We start from the raw sequence: 17,219 nt of genomic DNA on the forward strand, positions 1-17,219 counted from the left end.
ACCAGATATGTTGCAAAACAATAATCAGGAATTTTCCATTTTGTGTTCAATCACATGCGTGTATATATATATATATATATATATATATATATATATATATATATATATAAATAATAATCTATTGTTGTAACCCATGATTACGTATTATGAATTTGTTAACGTAATCATTTATGTTAACAAATTCATAATACGTAATCATGATTATTGTAATTATATATATATGAAAACGTAATCATGATTATTAATATATATATATATACATATATATATATATATATAATAATTCGGATTGATTATTTTTTTAACAACTATATATATATATGTATATATATTTTGTATATTATTTTTACTGAAAAAAATCTAAAGTATTTGTCTTTCATATGTAATTTTTTTTCTTTATTTGATCTTATAATTTTGATCCACAATATATTTACTTATTAAACTTTTATTTTGGTTTTGTAAGTCAAATCATTAATTTCGACTATATTATTTTCATAATTGTTCCTTTTTATCTCGTCATTTTGATTTACAGTTTAATCATTTGGATTTCTGATATTAAAATCTTGATTAATGATCTAATCATTTGTATTTATTACCTAATGTTTTTGACTTACTATCTCATGATTTGTATTATTTTTGTAAGTTTTTATCTCATACCTTTGACTTAGCATTACTATAATTTTTGACGTAATATCCTATAACACATCATTAGAATTTTGGTAGTTACAATTGTGACTATTATCCCATGATTGTGACTTCAGATCTAATAATTTGTCTTTTAGACAATAACGTTTTTTTTCCTTTCTTTTACTTGGAGGAAATGGGCTTCCATATAGAATAATATCTAACTGCTTGACAAAATACAGTTAAACAAAACTTTAGCCCATACTGTTAATTTACACAACACCTTGTCAGACTTTGTTGAAATACACATTTAATCAAACAAAATGTGACCAGCAGATGGCGCTGTTTTAACAGCAACAATGTTATTGTACACTGTCGTGCGCCGTTTGTGCGCAGCAGTAAAGCTCGTGAACACAACAGAGCAAGCGATCACAGAGGAAATCCACCCTAAAATATATTTACTCTCACTGCGTTATTAAACATATTTTACTGGGATTTTGCACTTTTATGTTTTGTTTGACCTAAAATGGAAATTAAACCATCACTGCTTAATAATAGACACTTTTTATGAACCTGAGCCCCACACATAAGAAGAGATCATATTCATATTTAGGGTGTATTCACCTTTAAAGGCCTGCTGAGAGGAGAGAGATCAGCAGACATCGGAGGAGACGCTCGGCCTCAACACCTCCCATCAACGGGGCAAAATGGACTGATAAAGCGTCACCGTGTGTGGCGATGTTCAGGTACTAAATGCATCATCATTTACTGTATTTGATCTTTGTTTGGTAACCAGTAAAGAATACAAAATACTGTTTGCACACCCAGTTTTGACAGTTTAGCTCGGCGTCACGTCACTGATGTCAGCTGCTAATCTTGGTTTCTGCTCCTGTCCGATGGCCGATGTCAGAGTGCAGACACACATGTATTACACTGTCCTTAAAATGGTGTAATTCATCACATATATTACAATATATTGCCAAATGTTCATCAGCTAAATATGGAGTCAGGCTAATATCAGAATGTCTAAAATAGTATATATGTATAATATTTTATAATGGAGTGTATTATGAAACAAATTCAGCATTCTTAATTTACACCTGTACTCAATCCATTCAATCATGGAATATATTAATTTTCTTTTGTAAAGTCATTGTCCCACATCAAGCTCATGCAGTTTAAATGGCGTTATTACAAAATAATCGTGTTTTTAATTTAATTTTAAGTTTAAATGCAGTAAAAAGGCTTTATTACAATATAATTGTGTTTTTAATTTAATTTTAAGTTTAAATGCAGTAAAAAGGCTTTATTACAAAATAATCGTGTTTTTAATTTAATTTTAAGTTTAAATTCAGTAAAATGGCTTTATTACAATATAATTGTGTTTTTTAATGTTATTTAACAAAGCCTGTTTTGCATTTTACTCTGTTTTTAAAATGTCCCTCCAGGCACCTTGTTGAATATAATCTGAAAATGAATTATTCACCACAGAATGAGATTATTTTTTACAGATGCAAGATACAGTCAAAGTCAGTGACTGTAAGAGCAGCCATGCTCCATTTATGGTTATTTATGGTTATGGGGGATTGTGTTTGACTCAGTTTGTATTTCTTCGACCTCTTTGTGGTCGTAAAATGTTTCTATTGAATGTCAAGTGGACACACGTGCCTCCTTATCGTGATGCTGGAGGTCAGCATTATTTAATGCAGCGTTAAAGATTCCTTCTCCCTCCCTGTGTTATCTTCATTTGCATTTTGCACATGGGAACTATTTAATTTGTTATATCTGGGTTTCACTTCATACGTATAGTCAGACGGCTCAGAAGAAGAGGATGTGGTTCCCAGCTGGGGTTTAAATCCCAGATTACATTGAGATGAAAAGTGTATCACACACTCTCGGTTAACTTCTTCCTTCCTCTGCAGATTTGTTTGCCATGGAAACGGACATGACACCAAAATTCTCCTCAAAAGACGAGGAAATTGACTTCTGGAAGGCTCTTTCTCTGAAGTACAAGGAAAGGTACGTAAAGTGGCCCTCAGACTATTTGTTTGTTTGTTTGTGACATTGTTGTTATTGTTCTCTCCGATCTAAACCATCACAAACCAAAGTATATGCTGTATATTTGTGACCATTTCAGGAGAATAACATCTTCGGTTGGAACCAACTGTCGAGAGACGAACAAGCTCGTTGTTGGTTCTGTTCTTTCTTGTCAGGAGGCCAAGCGTGTATTTTAGGAATATTTGGCTGACTTTAATCCCCATTTTTCATCTTTTTACTGCATTGTTTTTTGGATCAAATCCATTTGAGGTGTTCACATTCATAACTGCAGCATTCAAATTCCTTATTAGTGAAAATATCCAGGTCATAAGATGTCAGATGTGGTCTTTAAAGGTTCGTGGACGCTCCGGTTTGTGACCCGGGTTCCTGCCTCAGTGCAACAGTCGGGACTGTGTGTCTTTTATTTCTCATTTCAACATGACAACACTTCTGTACACAAAGCCAGCTGCAGCAAGAACAACGGTTTCCCTTAAGGATTGGGTGATAAATGAGGTAAAGAAAAAGTATAAAATAACAGACAATGTCACGGTGCTATTAGAGTGGACCCAAAAGCACGCCTCAGACAGGAGTAACAAAGAATACTGTCTTTGGTTGGAAACAGGCTGGGTCAAAACCGGGAGATCAGTCGAAGAAGCAAACAAGTCCAAAAAGGGGCAGGGCAGAGAATCAGAGAATCAGAGGTCAGGGCAGGCAGGCAGGCAGGGTCAGAACAGACAGGTCAGGAATATACTCTAATAACGCTGGAGAACTTGGCACGAAAACACAAGACAATCTGGCAGAGGACAAGTGGAAGTGAGGGAGCTAAATAGTGAGGGACTAATGAGGGGATGGGCTGCAGGTGAGAAGGGCGTGAGGACCAGGTGAAGGGAATGAGGGACTAACGAGGTGATCAGAGGCAGGTGAGGGGAGTTGGATTGACGAGATGGTGTGACAGGATGAAAACAACTATTACAAAAAGGAAGGCGTGGAGCTAATCTGTTACGTTCAGGCACTTTTCCTCACTGATGTGAACGTGACTGGTCCGATTGGTCCCTGAGCTCAACCTGTTCACATCTTTTTGAGAGGAACTGGATCCACGCGGACCGCAGATTGTTCCTCTGAGGTCAAACGCTCTGATGTAAAAGCAGCGCTGTCTCTTTGTGTCTGCAGGAATGTTTCATCTGCCGCTTTGTCTTCGTTTCAGTCGCCCTCCGTTCTCACTCCTTCCAGCTGGGAACCTCTCCCTCTCTTCATGTCCCAGAGCGCCGGCTCGTGTTTCGCGTCTGCACGACGCTGTCACTCAACCTCTGAATCATGAAATACAGCCAGCGGCGCCCCAACAAAGAAATCCTATCTTTCGACACGTCACTTGATTTTGACAAAGGAAACAAAAGTCGTGGCCTCCACCCGGTTATGTAAGAGTCTGGAGGATAATGAGCTTCCTGTTTGTGAGTGAGACACACGGCATGGGAGGGTTTCATCCTCCGGATCCATCGCTGGTTTTATCCTGTTCCATTGAGTCACGGTTCCTCCTTGAAGTCCAGTTGGTAGCTTTTATTGTTTTGAATGATCTTCATCAGGAGCTTTAACGCTGTGTTTCCTTTCTATTATACGACTTTAAAGTTACTGTGAGGAACTTTCAGCTGGTCCTGAACCAGTCTCAGTGTGGTCCTGGTCCTCTGCAGACCTCCATCAGTAAACAGGCCATCAGAGAGAAGATGGTCTGGTTCTATAGAGTTCTTCTTCACGCTCCTGATTGGGAGAGTACTGGTGATGGATAGAGAGTACTGGTGATGAATAGAGAGTACTGGTAATAAATAGAGAGTACTGGTGATGAATAGAGAGTACTGGTGATGGATAGAGAGTACTGGTGATGGATAGAGAGTACTGGTAATGAAGAGAGAGTACTGGTGATGGATAGAGAGTACTGGTGATGGATAGAGAGTACTGGTAATGAAGAGAGAGTACTGGTAATGAATAGAGAGTACTGGTGATGAATAGAGAGTACTGGTAATGAATAGAGAGTTTTGGTAATGAATAAAGAGTACTCGTAATGAATAGAGAGTACTGGTGATGGATAGAGAGTACTGGTGAAAGTACTGACTGTGAAGAGGAAGCAAACGTCTGCTAATTAGTTGCAGCTGAACCGTCCCAAGTAAGCGGTTCAAAGCCGCTTGGTAAACTGGTTTTCTGGCTCCGTGCCACCTCCAGCTCTGCTGATGGTTTCCATTCTTAGACCAGTTGGTGAGTTCATCCACTGGATGAATGCAGCCACCTGCAGCCCACGGCGACCTCTTTCTGTCTCGACTCTTGTCGTCGAATGACCATTATCCTCATCCTCATCCTCTCCCGTCTGCCCTTCAGCTGCCAGGAGGCTCGGGAGGAGCTGCTCGAGTTCCAGGAGGGCAGCAGGGAGCTGGAGGCCGAGCTGGAGGCGCAGCTGAACCAGGCGGAGCACCGCATGAAGGACCTGCAGTCGGACAACGGCCGGCTGAGGAACGAGGTGGAGACGCTGAAGGTAACGGGGGGGGGGGGGATGAAGACGCAGTGGTGATGAAGACGTAGCGCTGAGGAAGATGTCGCTGTAAAAAGTGACAGTATAGCTCGTCATTGTTTCTTATTTCTTATTTATGAGTGAAAATGTCAGTTTAATGTGTCCAAATACAAATCATTGTTGACATATTATCGACTAAACCTTTAATAATTTCATAAAAAATACTAAAGATTGACTAATACAAATAATCACCAGTAATAAGAGATATACTTTGTTGTTTTTTTTCTACATATTTTGTGCAGCAACACAAGTTTTCGTCTCGTGACGTCTGACATGTTTCTCCAGGTTAGAAAACACTGAATATTAAATATTAACAGTGCAGTTAAAGACCCCTTTAATCAGATGATTATGATGACTTGAGTCTTAGTTATGGTTTTATTCATGCTGTGATCTAAAAAATTATCTTTCTTTTTTAAATATTGCCTGCCACTGTTTTATGTTGTATTGTCTGGAACTTTGTGTAATGTGCTGCTGCTGCTGACTGGGCCAGGACTCTCTTGTAAAGGAGATTTTTAATTTCAATGAGGCATTTCCTGGTTAAATACATTCAGAACTAAAATAAAATAAAATAATAAATATTAACAAACAATGAAAACCTCCCTTGGCTGTCAGCTCTGAACCGAGCCAGCACAGCGTGTCTCCATATTTACCCTTGGAATTAACCTTGAGTGCAGTCTCTTGGGAGAACAGCTGCTGTTCCAATGGATACAGTTACTCTGGTTACTTGTCAGAGGTCACAGGGATATTGAGATGAAAGCCGCACAACTAAATATCGTCCGATAAGTTGTCCTCCATGAATCCGAGTGCAATCTAACTCTCAGCTCAGGACGCTGCTGACGTGACTCTCCTCTCCGGTTTCACTGTCCTGATCCGTGTGACTCTTTCAAGAAGAGGTCGGGTGTCTCTCCGTCTTCACCTCGCTCCACGACAACAGAGCAGGGAGGAGACGTTGTGTCCAGGTTTTTAGGTTCCTCACATCAGGCGGGGAAAAAACAAACAACAGTGGTCATTTTTTTCGCGGCACTTTTGCAGACATGTGTGTTTTTTATTTTCATGATGCAACACTCGTGTTTCCCCCATGAGTCTTCAGTATACAAACAATACATCTTCAGGAAAGAAGCTGGCGAGACGCTATAAGCAGAAACACGTCATCCCTGCAGGTTTAAAAAAGGCAAATCCTATGGTGGCCCTGAGGGGCAAATTGTAACACAACAGCATTTCCGAAAAAACAACGAGATCGCAGGTAAATCTGGAAACAGAATATTTTCGATTGTTTCTCAAAAAATACATTTCATATTTCTGAAAAGATATTACAGGAAAGACGACAAGATTTCTCAGGCTGCAATAGGAAGCAAATAACTGAGATAACACCAGATTTAAAGTGATTCCCTCTGGAGAAACTTATGACATTTACCAAAATAAAGCGACGAATGAGAAACACACAACAAGAAGACCGGATAAATAATGTTTTGCATGTGGTCAGACTGAAGATGTTGTTTGTGTTTGGCTCCTCGAGGCCACCGTACGAACATCGCGTCAGAGCTGTTCTCAACTGTTGAACAGTTCACTGTTTGAAGGGAGGAGGCTCCGAGTGAAAAGAGGGAAGAGAGGGAGTGGAGTCAGACGGGAACAGCAGATGTAGGTCAGACGTGCAGGCGAGCTGCTGGATATTTAGGTCACGCTTACAACGGAGGGGAGTCCTGAAAAATAGATGATACCATGTCGGTGGAGCAATGAATTGTGTCCTGGCGTGTCCTAGATTAAACACATGTGATCAATATTGTGCTGTCCCTCCTCCTCCTCCTCCTCCTCCTCCTCAGGAGAGGTTTGAGAATCAGTACGCTCAGAGCTACAAGCAGATCTCCATGCTGGAGGACGACCTCGGGCAAACGCGCAGCATCCGGGAGCAGCTCCATAAATACGTCAGGGAGCTGGAACAGTCCAATGACGACCTGGAGAGAGCCAAGAGGTCTGAGTGGGCCCGCCAAAATAAAATATAAAAATGTTTATTTATATTTACGTGTTTTTTTCTTCTCCACTAAGAGGTTGATGTTCCTGTTTTTATGTGTCGCTAAATAAATATGTATTTCTTTATTATACGGATTATTCAGGACATAGACATCTGTATTTATTAATTTTTGTTTGTTTTATTCCCTTATTCAGACATTTATATAAAATACAACCAATGCAATGTATGGTTAGGCTTTTTAAAATACATGATACGATTTTTTAAAAACACACACACACACACACTGCTCAGAGGATATCGAATCAATGAAATTGAAATCTCTCCGTCAGAGCGATCATCGTGTCTCTGGAGAACTTCGAGCAGCGTATGAACCAGACGATCGAGAGGAACGCCTTCCTGGAGAGCGAGCTGGACGAGAAGGAGTCGCTTCTGGAGTCTGTGCAAAGATCAAAGGATGAAGCCAGAGGTGATTATTGATTAGATTTGATACTAATGAGCCAAGCTGTCAATCACCTGCTGCAGCTCTTTAGAGTGCAGCCGCTGCAGCTTTTCCCCCACAGATTTGCAGACCATCCTTTTGTGTTTTGTCCTCAGCTCATCTCTGGGAAGAGCTACAACACATTTATTTAATTTATTCATTTCATTCTTTTTATTCATTATTTTATTTCTGCAGAAGCTACAACATATGTATTTATTAATTTAATTAATTTAATTAGTATTTATTGTATTTAGTTTTTATTTTATTTAGTATTTATTTTATTTAGTATTTTAATAATTTATTTCCTCAGACTTGCGGCAGGAGCTGGCCGTGCGAGAGAGGCAGTCGGATGTGACGAGGATGTCGGCTCCGACTTCGCCCACACAGGAGAACGAGGAGAAGATGGACACGGCGGTTCAATCCTCCCTCTCGCTGCCCGCAACCCCACTGAGCCAAAGTCTGGACAACGCCTTCGCCAACCCGACAGGTAGCCGCAGCCTCTTCTTCTTCTTCTTCTTATTCATCATGAGTGAATCAGAGCGGCTCTTTGTTAAAAGAGTTTTTCTTTGCTCGTTTTCATATACATGTGAGGAAACGAGGAGGAAATGAGTGTATTTGACTGTTGTAAGCACTTGGATGGTTAAGAATAAAAAAGTATTAATAAATTTGGACGAATACTTTGTAAAGCATGTTCCCGTTCAAGCTATAATCAATATGTTTTTATCGTATGGATCACAGCTCTACCTGAAGGCGTTGCTCGTCGTGACTCTCGGCTCTATTTGGCCGTTTTACAGTCTTGGAGCTCTTTTTGTTTTTTTATCTGTTGGTGTTTCTTTGGTGTCGCAACACGCAGCTGCTTTCTAGGAAAAATCCCTAAAAGCCTCATAAACCCAAACATATATGCTGGTTTGTAAGTGCTGGATGTGTCAATAAGGGTTTTCCATATTAGATTATAGACAATATGTCAACAGTTTGTTTTCTGCTTGTTCCCCAAGTAGCCCCCCAAAAACGATCAATTGTTGCTGGTTTAATTATTCTGGAAATTATTATGTTTGTAAATTTATTTTACATCCTGATCATGGATCTTTTAAATGATTGGTGTCTTACTTTGACTTTTGGTAACAAAGTAACAATTAATGCTCATAAACATAAACCAAACATCTGGCAAAATTATCAACTTGTAAACGTTTATAGATATATTCTTTTTTATTTTTACTTGTTATTTTTATGTTTTTGTCTGAGTACCATTGTGTACATACAATGTGTACATATTTTCCTTTGCGTGTGCATATCTCGAAAACCAATAAAAGATTTGATCACAAAAAACTAGTCAATGTTCTGAAATAGAATTAAATGATTTATTGTCTTAATGTATTTATTCTGATAAGTTAGATGGTCTTTTGAATTAAAGTCCAGGATTAAATTAGCACTTGTTTTTAATTTTTGGGGTTTATTTGTGGGGAAACGTTAACGAGACATGAGATGTATATTTAATTTTAAAAAATTCTTCTTGCACAGTTCTGTCGAACGGCTTCAGCAGCAACTCTCCGCTGACTCCGTCCGCCAGAATATCGGCACTCAACATCGTCAGCGATTTGCTCCGGAAAGTCGGGGTGAGTCACTTCCTGTTTCCCAGCTTCCAGTCCCTTTTCCCTTTTCCATTTTATTTCCTTTTGCATTATCTTGTGATGCTTTTAGTAGTTTTACCTGAAGCACTTTGAACTGCCTTGTTGTCGAACTGTGCCACACAAATAAACCTGCCTCGCCTTCTCCTCGCCCTCAGGCTCTGGAGTCCAAGCTCGCCGCTTGCAGGAACTTCGCCAAGGACCAGAAGGCCCGGAAGGCGTTCGCCCTCGACAACGGCAACGCGCTCAACGCCAACACGACCGGCTACTCGCAGTCGCTCCACGTGTCGTACTACGACAAAGCGTGAGTGGTTCACCTGCTAGTCAGAAAGTGAGGGCGTAACGCCACAGGCCGGCATGTCTCAAAGGTCGTGAGGGTCTGAGGCCTTTGTGCATTTCTTTCCAGCAGGATGGAGGTGGTCACATTGCCTGCATTGATTCATGGGTAATCGCAGCTCCACCTGTCACCCCAGTGGGTCAGGGAACATTAATCAATCAATCAATTAATTAATTAATTAATTCACGTTGCTGCTGATTCTCTCTCCCCATTTGGAGCTCATAGAAATAAGCGTGCCTGTAGGGCAGATGGCGTCCGGCCAACTCACTCTGCTGGTGGTGGAACGTAAACTATTTTTAACTCCTCTCTTCTCTACTGGTGGGACTTGTTTTGATCGAAACATTCATTTGAATTAACGAGGCGCACGTTGTTGTTTTGAGAAGAAGACGTACATTCACGCACAGAAGCCCACGGAAAAGGTCAAGGAATCCCATAAAAAGACCCAAACCAGTGCGTTAGTGGTGTCTCGATACTTTCTGACTTTCCCGCCTTCTCATTGGTTCCCTCCCAAAATATACACCTTTTGAAATATAATATAGTTTAATTTGAAGTGCACAGCCGTGGTCGTAGGACCAAGAATAAATGTATCAGGAAGATATTGAGATATTCTATTGGACATTTGCTGGTAGTGCTCGAGGAACCGCGTCAAAGTCGCCAGGATTAATCCTCTGGGGACCAGGAATGGAGTTTTTTTCACTCCAACAAGAAGAAATCATTTCTTTTTGTTGGGGTCTATTGTGAGAATAAACTACAGTGTGCTCGTCGTCCCCGTGTCCTGGCGGTGTTGCTTCCTGAAACCACGAGGTCATCGTCCTCGTGGTTTCAGATGAGGGCGTTCGTTGCGTTCACCTTCGGGCACCTCTTACTGCGATGGAGGAGGATGTCATGAGAACAGAGTGTGATTGACCGTGTTTATCTTCACATATTTGCTCTAAAACAAACCGTTTTGTGTGTCGTGTTGACAAGTGTTCAAACTATTACATCCCTGAATTTAGAAGGAAACAAAGAGATGCTCGTCGTAGTTGGGCGGCGGCTCACGGAGGAAACCGGTTGAACCAGTCGGCCTTTTAACTCGGCAGCTTCCGTCTGCTTTCTGCTTTCAAGTTTCATTTAGCAACACACTTTGTTTAAAAACTCTGTGGAGTCGCCGCACCGCACTCTTTAGGAGGAGGAAGATGAGGAGGAAGAGGAGACGTTTATCTGACAATTTGAGCAGTTTTTCTTCTTCTTTCATTTCCAATCTCTGTCCTTTATTATGGAAGTCCAGTTCTGCCAGGGAAATAAAAATAAATTACCCATTATATTTAATTTAGTCGGCTGACTTCATAAAATAATATATATATATATCATATATTCAAATGCACATGTCAATCCAACTGAAAATGATTTGTAATTAAAGTTTATGTTCTAACTGAAACTTTTTAGTTCCTCAGAAATAGGAGCTCGAACTCTTTTTTGGGATTTTGTGTAAAACTGAATTTACAATGAATACATTTTGTATTTTTGTCACTCTAAACCTGTCACACACCTTTTGGGCTTGTTTCGTCGTCGCTGCTCTAAAAACGAGAATCGTTGACCTTCAACCTTCAACCCACTAGAGGTCAAAGGTTGTTTTTCATTGTGAGAACTTTTAGTTTGAACGTCTAACTCTGTTTCTTTCTTCTAGCCGGACGGTGAACGGGCTGACGGCCATCACCGCGCCTCCTGCGGCCTCCTCCCCGGGCTTCGTGCCGCTCGCCGTGTGACCGGAGCCGACTCCGCCTCCCACGTGGAGCCTGACCCCGCCTCCCACGTGGCGCTGTCACGGAGGGTCCTCGTCTCTATATCCAACGCGTTACTGTTTCTGCTGTTCGGCTTCTATTCAAAGACATATTTAAAGATTCCTCCAGGAGCTCAACCTGATTCGTGAAATGTGTGCATCATATCGTCATAAAAAAATTGAAATATTATGCAATTAAAATGTTTTTGTTTTTGTTTTGTTTCCACTCCTTTAACCAGCAATAACTTCAGTTCAGGCCGCAGTTAAATAGAAAGGAAATAACCAGGTGAATGTGTGTGTGCACGTGTTCCTAGATAAACAGGCACCACATGGATCCATCAATTATCCAGCAATTATCCACCAATTTGGGGCTTTTTAATGAGCCTCTGGTATTTATTTATTTTGGTTTTCAGAGCTGTTTGTTTTAAGGGAAGAGGAGTCTTTGTGTCTGTGTGTCAAAGATCCTGTGAGCTGCGTGATGGCGTGTACAGTATTGGTCATATTGATCGTTATTGATAGACGACCTGCTCCGTGGCGCCGTGGTCGTGTCCAGACCAGCTGGTCTTCTGTCGTCAGAAAAGTTTGATCTTTATTTTAAATGCTTTTGATTTATTACACAAAACTTTTTCACACGGGTGAACTTTATTTAATTTAATTAATGTGCAATATTGCCTGTTTTTGTTATATTTTGTGGGTTTTAATTGATTTCAGATTTCTTTTAATGGCATGTTTTAATAAATGTGTGATTAAACTCCAATCTTTTTCTTTTGTGAGGTTTTTATTCTGTTCGTGGAGATTTATTTTCAGTCAGACCTGCAACTATCAAACTATAGTTGCAGATTAAAAAATATATATATTTATCTTTTATTTATTTTAGTTCATTGATTGTTTGACTTCCACAACAAGTTCTCAGAGAACAAGCTGTCATAATTTATTGTAATATATTTGCAACATATAATATGTTTAGTTTGCAACGAAGAACAACAACTTTTGGGAAGAACAATGGATCAATTATTTAAAATATTTATATTATATTAAACCTAATTAGGATTATTGGGCCCTGAATTCACCCTGTTATGGGTTTTATGTTGTTTTTTCTTTCAGCTTTTAATTACACTCAATGAAACACTGGAGATTAAAGACAGTTTTGAATATTTTATACTATTTACCGCAAATCAAATATATCTTAATTTACAGTGGAAGAATGTAGCAACGTACATTTATTCATGTACTAGAATATTTTGAGCTAGTTTATTTGTTTTACTTGTGTTATTAATTTTTGTTATGTTATACTTCTACTGCACTGCTTTAATCGGACAGCTTGAGTTATAAATTACTATTCAGATCAAGATTCTTTACACATAATAGACAACATATTTTCGGTGTGTCAGTTTGAATTTGTTCCTGTAATTTTTCTTGTGAAGTTTTAGCACAAAAAAGTTTGAAGATCCTGGCATCTGATATAAATTCCCAATATAAATGAGTATAAATAAAAAAAGGAAGAGCAAAACATGTGATAATCTAAAACTCTACAATGTGTGGTTTGAGATAGTCAGAAAAATACCTTTAAATTATCAACACTGCCCCCTGGTGGGCCAAATTGCAAGCACACGAAAAAGAGCTGATTTGAGCAATTTGGTCATTTAATAATTATTTGTGTCTCAAAACAGACACAAAATACAAGATTACATTTATTATTCATGTGTGTGAGTTATCTAACATTCAGCGACCGATTTTTGCACGAACGACGTCTCCAGTAGAGACGTCTGTCCATTACGGATGTCTCCAATACAGACGTCTCCATTACGGATGTCTCCAGTACAAAGTAAAAGTCTCCAGTACAGACATCTCTCCAGTACAGACGTCTCCAGCACAGACATTTCCAGGCTTTGGAGAGGAAGTTATTTATTTTGTTGTGTCCACATCCGGAGAGTCTGAAGAGTTGCGTAGTGCAGCTCTCTTCCTGGTCACCTCTTCTATCTGCCTCATCCTCCTCTCAAAGACCACCAGCCTCTTGGCTTCGTAGCATTCTCGCTCCTGAGCCCGGAGCTCCTCCACATCCTGAAGGAACCAGTGTCTGTATGATGGAGGAGAAGGAGGAGGAGGAAGAGGAGGCGACGGAGGAATTTATTAATGTAAGGCACACATATGCTGTTAAACAAATTAACCCATCAATTGAAAGTAAATATAATATTTTTCAAGCAGAAGTCAAATATTTGCTGGTTTACAAATAATTGTCTAATATTGTATACATTTTATGTAATATATGGATGCTCGTATGCATATACATGCACGTTGTATGTTATGGTATGTAGCTATTGATGACTGATAACTGCATTGTATTTAAACAAGATTAATAAGGGAATAAGAGAGGGGAAATAAACAGTAGATGGCAGTTGTGTAAAGGAACGTGCACGATTATCTAGAAGGTCCCCTTTAATATTATAGGCTGAACATTTCCACGGCACAGTTAATGCACACACAAAATACTCAACATGCACTCAATCATAACTTGCCTGTTGAAGAAAGCAGTGGCGAGTCCCACGATCAGCGTCCCAAATAAAATGGGTTTGGTTCGACGCTTTACAGCCGACAGCTGGTGTTGCTTCATTTCAACTAATTATATAATATAAATATGAACAGAACCAAAACCTATATGTGTTTTATCTGACCTCTGAAGCGACCATAGGATAACTGCTGGTTACACGCCTCCTTATTGTTGTGCACTTCCTGGCGTAACACGACTTCCGTTCCCCATTTCTTTAAGAGCCTAAAGTATCCCTCCATACAAATATAATACACATTCTACCACTAACAACATCAATTTAATGTCATGTTTTGAAGTGTCTTTAACGAGTTCAAGTCTATATCCTAGTTTATTATGAAACCATTCAAGGTTTTGGTGAGAAGGAACCTTAGAGGAGGGGTGGGGTGGTTGCACAGACACATCTAACAGACGGACCAAAACAGGAAGTGGTGATAATGAACCCGTTTGCGTTTTATTAGTTTGTTTCATCCTGCGTGTGAGTAAACGATAGCTCCTGCTGGAGTCATTTTGAGCTGTTAGTGTTGGGTTTATTTAAGTGATGGTAATTAAACTAAAGATGTGGAGGAAAGGCTCGTCTGAGGGCTCCGACCGGTTCGAGTACCTTCAGACTCTGGTCACAGAGTTCCAGGACACAGACAGTGACGGTGGGTCCTCTTCTTCAATGTGTTATGCAGTGGCGGGTCGTGCATGTTCTACCGTCCTAGGCCTTCAATGCCGTCTTTCTACAGCTGAACAACCTAATGTAAGATATTAGTTCACCAGTGTTCCGGTGCGGGGCTTTTATTGTGAAGGAGCAGACGGATAAAGTTGACACTAATTCAGAGAATCGTATCGTACATGTATGTGTATATTTATATCGATGTGTGTGTATTTATGTATGTACAGTAAATGCAGGAATGATAAACTGTAATGGTAAAAGGAATCTAGTATTATTAACACCATAAGCACTCCTATTCAGTATTCAATAAATTCTTACATTTTAATATATTCTGAATTATGCAATCTAGTAATTGCTATACAATTGTAGTAATTTCTCAGTTGTGTTATGTCACATCGTCAGAGGCGAGGGAGCAGGTGCTGGCGAACCTGGCCAACTTTGCGTACGACCCAAAGAACATGGAGCATCTGAGGGAGCTGCAGGTGGCCGACCTCTTCCTGGACATGCTCACGGAGGAGAACGACAACTTCGTGGAGTTTGGGATGGGTGTGAATAATTGATTGTCTCTCCTCCATTGTTTATACCTCGTGCAAATGTGACAACCTTTTTAAATACCCTCTCTTCCTGTGTGTGTGTGTGTGTGTGTGTGTGTGTGTGTGTGTGTGTGTGTGTGTGTGTGTGTGTGTGTGTGTGTGTGTGTGTGTGTGTGTGTGTGTGTGTGTGTGTGTGTGTGTGTGTGTGTGTGTGTGTGTGTGTGTTCAGGGGGGCTGTGTAACCTGAGTATGGACCCCGAATGCCGACACGTCATCCTGGAGAGCCGGGGGATTAGCCTGGTCACAAATTGTCTGTCCAGCCGGAGGGAGGAAACCGTCCTGTCGGCCATCACCACGCTGATGAACCTCGCCACTCCATCGTCCCGCTCCCAGATCGCCGACCCGGCCGTGCTGCAGTGCATGCTGCGCTTCTCCCTCTCGGAGAGCCCCCGCCTGCGCAGCCTGGCCGCCGTGTTCCTGCAGGACTGCTGCACCGCGGAGCAGGTGGCCCGCGCGGAGCGGCAGATGACGCAGGGACGGCAGACCGCGGTCGGGATCCCGCTGCCCGAGAACTGAGTGTTCAGTTCACGAGAGCGTCAGTGAGGCCCAACGCTGGTCCAGTTGACCCTGAAGATGTTGAGTTCAGAACTCTGATTCAAGTTCTTCCACACAAAGCTGTGGACACTACTTGTTTTTTGGAGACGTTTTTGTCCCCCGAGTAGAGACAAACTGTCGCCACAAAGTTAGAATATATATATTAATATATATTAATCTATATTAATATTTGCATATTTTAATATATATATATTAATGTATATATTAATATATACATATTATATAGAGAATTATATACATATATTAAACATCATTACAGGCTGCTTTTTTTCTTTAATATTCCACATATTGTACTTTTACATCTGTTTCAATGGGAGATTTGTTGTACTTTCTCTGACCACACGGGGGAGACATAGTTTTTGTTCAAGTGAAGACTCGTCCAGCTGTTTTGTGAGACATTAATAGTTTGCTAAAAGCACAATTTTTATTGAATTCCAAACGTTTAACAGAAGGTGTACGAAGAGACTAAACACTTGTAAAAATGAGCTCACTGGCTGTAGGATCAATATCAGTACCTAATTATTATTAATATTCCCCCAAAAATGTACATTCCTTTGGCATCGAAGTGACTTCCTCAGAAGGTAAACGGATGCTGGATCACCTTCAAGCCCAACTGGTAAAATATGTGAAATGAATAAAAAGAGTGCAAAATAAACCCTGAGGTTCCTTCTGCAGAGCCAGGAGCTCAGTTTGTTTTCTCCGGAGCTATTTCTGGGCCCCGAGTCCTTCAGGTCTAGACAGGCGGACGACATCCGATCCTGCAGCCCACCGTCATTTGGACGGCGCATGGAAATTCTTCTGTTTTACTCGCCCTCCTGAACACCACAGAGTTCTCATTTTCAGTAAGTGTGTGTTTTTCTGAACGAGCCCGAGAGGTGAGCATCTGCCCCCGAGATCAATGACATTAAACGAGAGAAACGCCAATATCTGCTTTTAATAATGCGCCCAAAATGTTTAAAATGTTTGCAGGATAAAGACGACGTGTGGAGACATGAGTTCTGCGCTGATCTTCAGTTTGTTTGTTAACTTTTCTGTTATTAAACGTGAGGATCATGTTAAAGGAGTTGTTTCTAAAAAACTATTTGTTTTTCTCTAAATAATCTCCAACTGTCTCATGAGGATATCAATCTTTAAAAAGGTCACAAATATATAATTTGATAAAAATAAATTATAAAAGGCTCGATAATTTTCTCAAACAGGAGTAAAAAGTAAATAAACTGTGTTCATAGTATTAAATAAACATGTTGCGCAGAGCAACACTGTTTGTGCTTGTTACTAGGATTCATTTGTTAAGTTTACTAGTTTTAAAGTGTTAAGTTTAGTTGTTATACATGTTTCTCATCAGTAGCTACAGGATGAGCTCTGATATTTAGTATTCTGCTGCATCTGGACCCAAAAGACCAGACAGAAAACTACTTTTAAAAAGTATAAATATTATTTTATACTATGACTTTTAAACTTTTTCTAACAGACTATATTGTG

General features: G+C 40.1%; 2 protein-coding genes across 2 annotated transcripts; both read left to right on the forward strand.

Annotated features, from left to right (window-relative positions):
• The first annotated feature begins 1,295 nt into the window (after positions 1 to 1,295).
• LOC130203260 (nuclear distribution protein nudE-like 1-A) lies at positions 1,296 to 11,452 on the forward strand. The gene is made up of 9 exons (XM_056429248.1): positions 1,296 to 1,370; positions 2,547 to 2,643; positions 5,026 to 5,179; positions 7,036 to 7,184; positions 7,514 to 7,650; positions 7,973 to 8,149; positions 9,181 to 9,275; positions 9,446 to 9,591; positions 11,291 to 11,452. The coding sequence occupies exons 2-9, from the start codon at positions 2,558 to 2,560 to the stop codon at positions 11,367 to 11,369; spliced, it is 1,023 nt and encodes a 340-aa protein (XP_056285223.1). The 5' UTR covers positions 1,296 to 1,370; positions 2,547 to 2,557; the 3' UTR covers positions 11,370 to 11,452.
• A 2,897-nt stretch (positions 11,453 to 14,349) lies between these two features.
• armc7 (armadillo repeat containing 7) lies at positions 14,350 to 16,392 on the forward strand. Its single transcript, XM_056429252.1, has 3 exons — positions 14,350 to 14,575; positions 14,992 to 15,135; positions 15,352 to 16,392. The coding sequence occupies exons 1-3, from the start codon at positions 14,470 to 14,472 to the stop codon at positions 15,696 to 15,698; spliced, it is 597 nt and encodes a 198-aa protein (XP_056285227.1). The 5' UTR covers positions 14,350 to 14,469; the 3' UTR covers positions 15,699 to 16,392.
• The last annotated feature ends 827 nt before the right edge of the window (positions 16,393 to 17,219 follow it).

Source organism: Pseudoliparis swirei, chromosome 13, assembly GCF_029220125.1.
Source record: "Pseudoliparis swirei isolate HS2019 ecotype Mariana Trench chromosome 13, NWPU_hadal_v1, whole genome shotgun sequence".
In the NCBI taxonomy this organism is placed as follows: domain Eukaryota; kingdom Metazoa; phylum Chordata; class Actinopteri; order Perciformes; family Liparidae; genus Pseudoliparis; species Pseudoliparis swirei.

What these genes read in the sequence shown, in the direction of transcription:
- LOC130203260 (XM_056429248.1), top strand. Translation starts at nt 2,558, where the DNA reads ATGGAAACGGACATGACACCAAAATTCTCCTCAAAAGACGAGGAAATT. An exon ending in ATCAAAGGATGAAGCCAGAG is followed by an intron (nt 7,651 to 7,972) that starts GTGATTATTGAT and finishes TTATTTCCTCAG; the next exon opens with ACTTGCGGCAGGAGCTGGCC. An exon ending in ATTTGCTCCGGAAAGTCGGG is followed by an intron (nt 9,276 to 9,445) that starts GTGAGTCACTTC and finishes CCTCGCCCTCAG; the next exon opens with GCTCTGGAGTCCAAGCTCGC.
- armc7 (XM_056429252.1), top strand. Translation starts at nt 14,470, where the DNA reads ATGGTAATTAAACTAAAGATGTGGAGGAAAGGCTCGTCTGAGGGCTCC. An exon ending in CCAGGACACAGACAGTGACG is followed by an intron (nt 14,576 to 14,991) that starts GTGGGTCCTCTT and finishes TCACATCGTCAG; the next exon opens with AGGCGAGGGAGCAGGTGCTG. An exon ending in CTTCGTGGAGTTTGGGATGG is followed by an intron (nt 15,136 to 15,351) that starts GTGTGAATAATT and finishes GTGTGTGTTCAG; the next exon opens with GGGGGCTGTGTAACCTGAGT.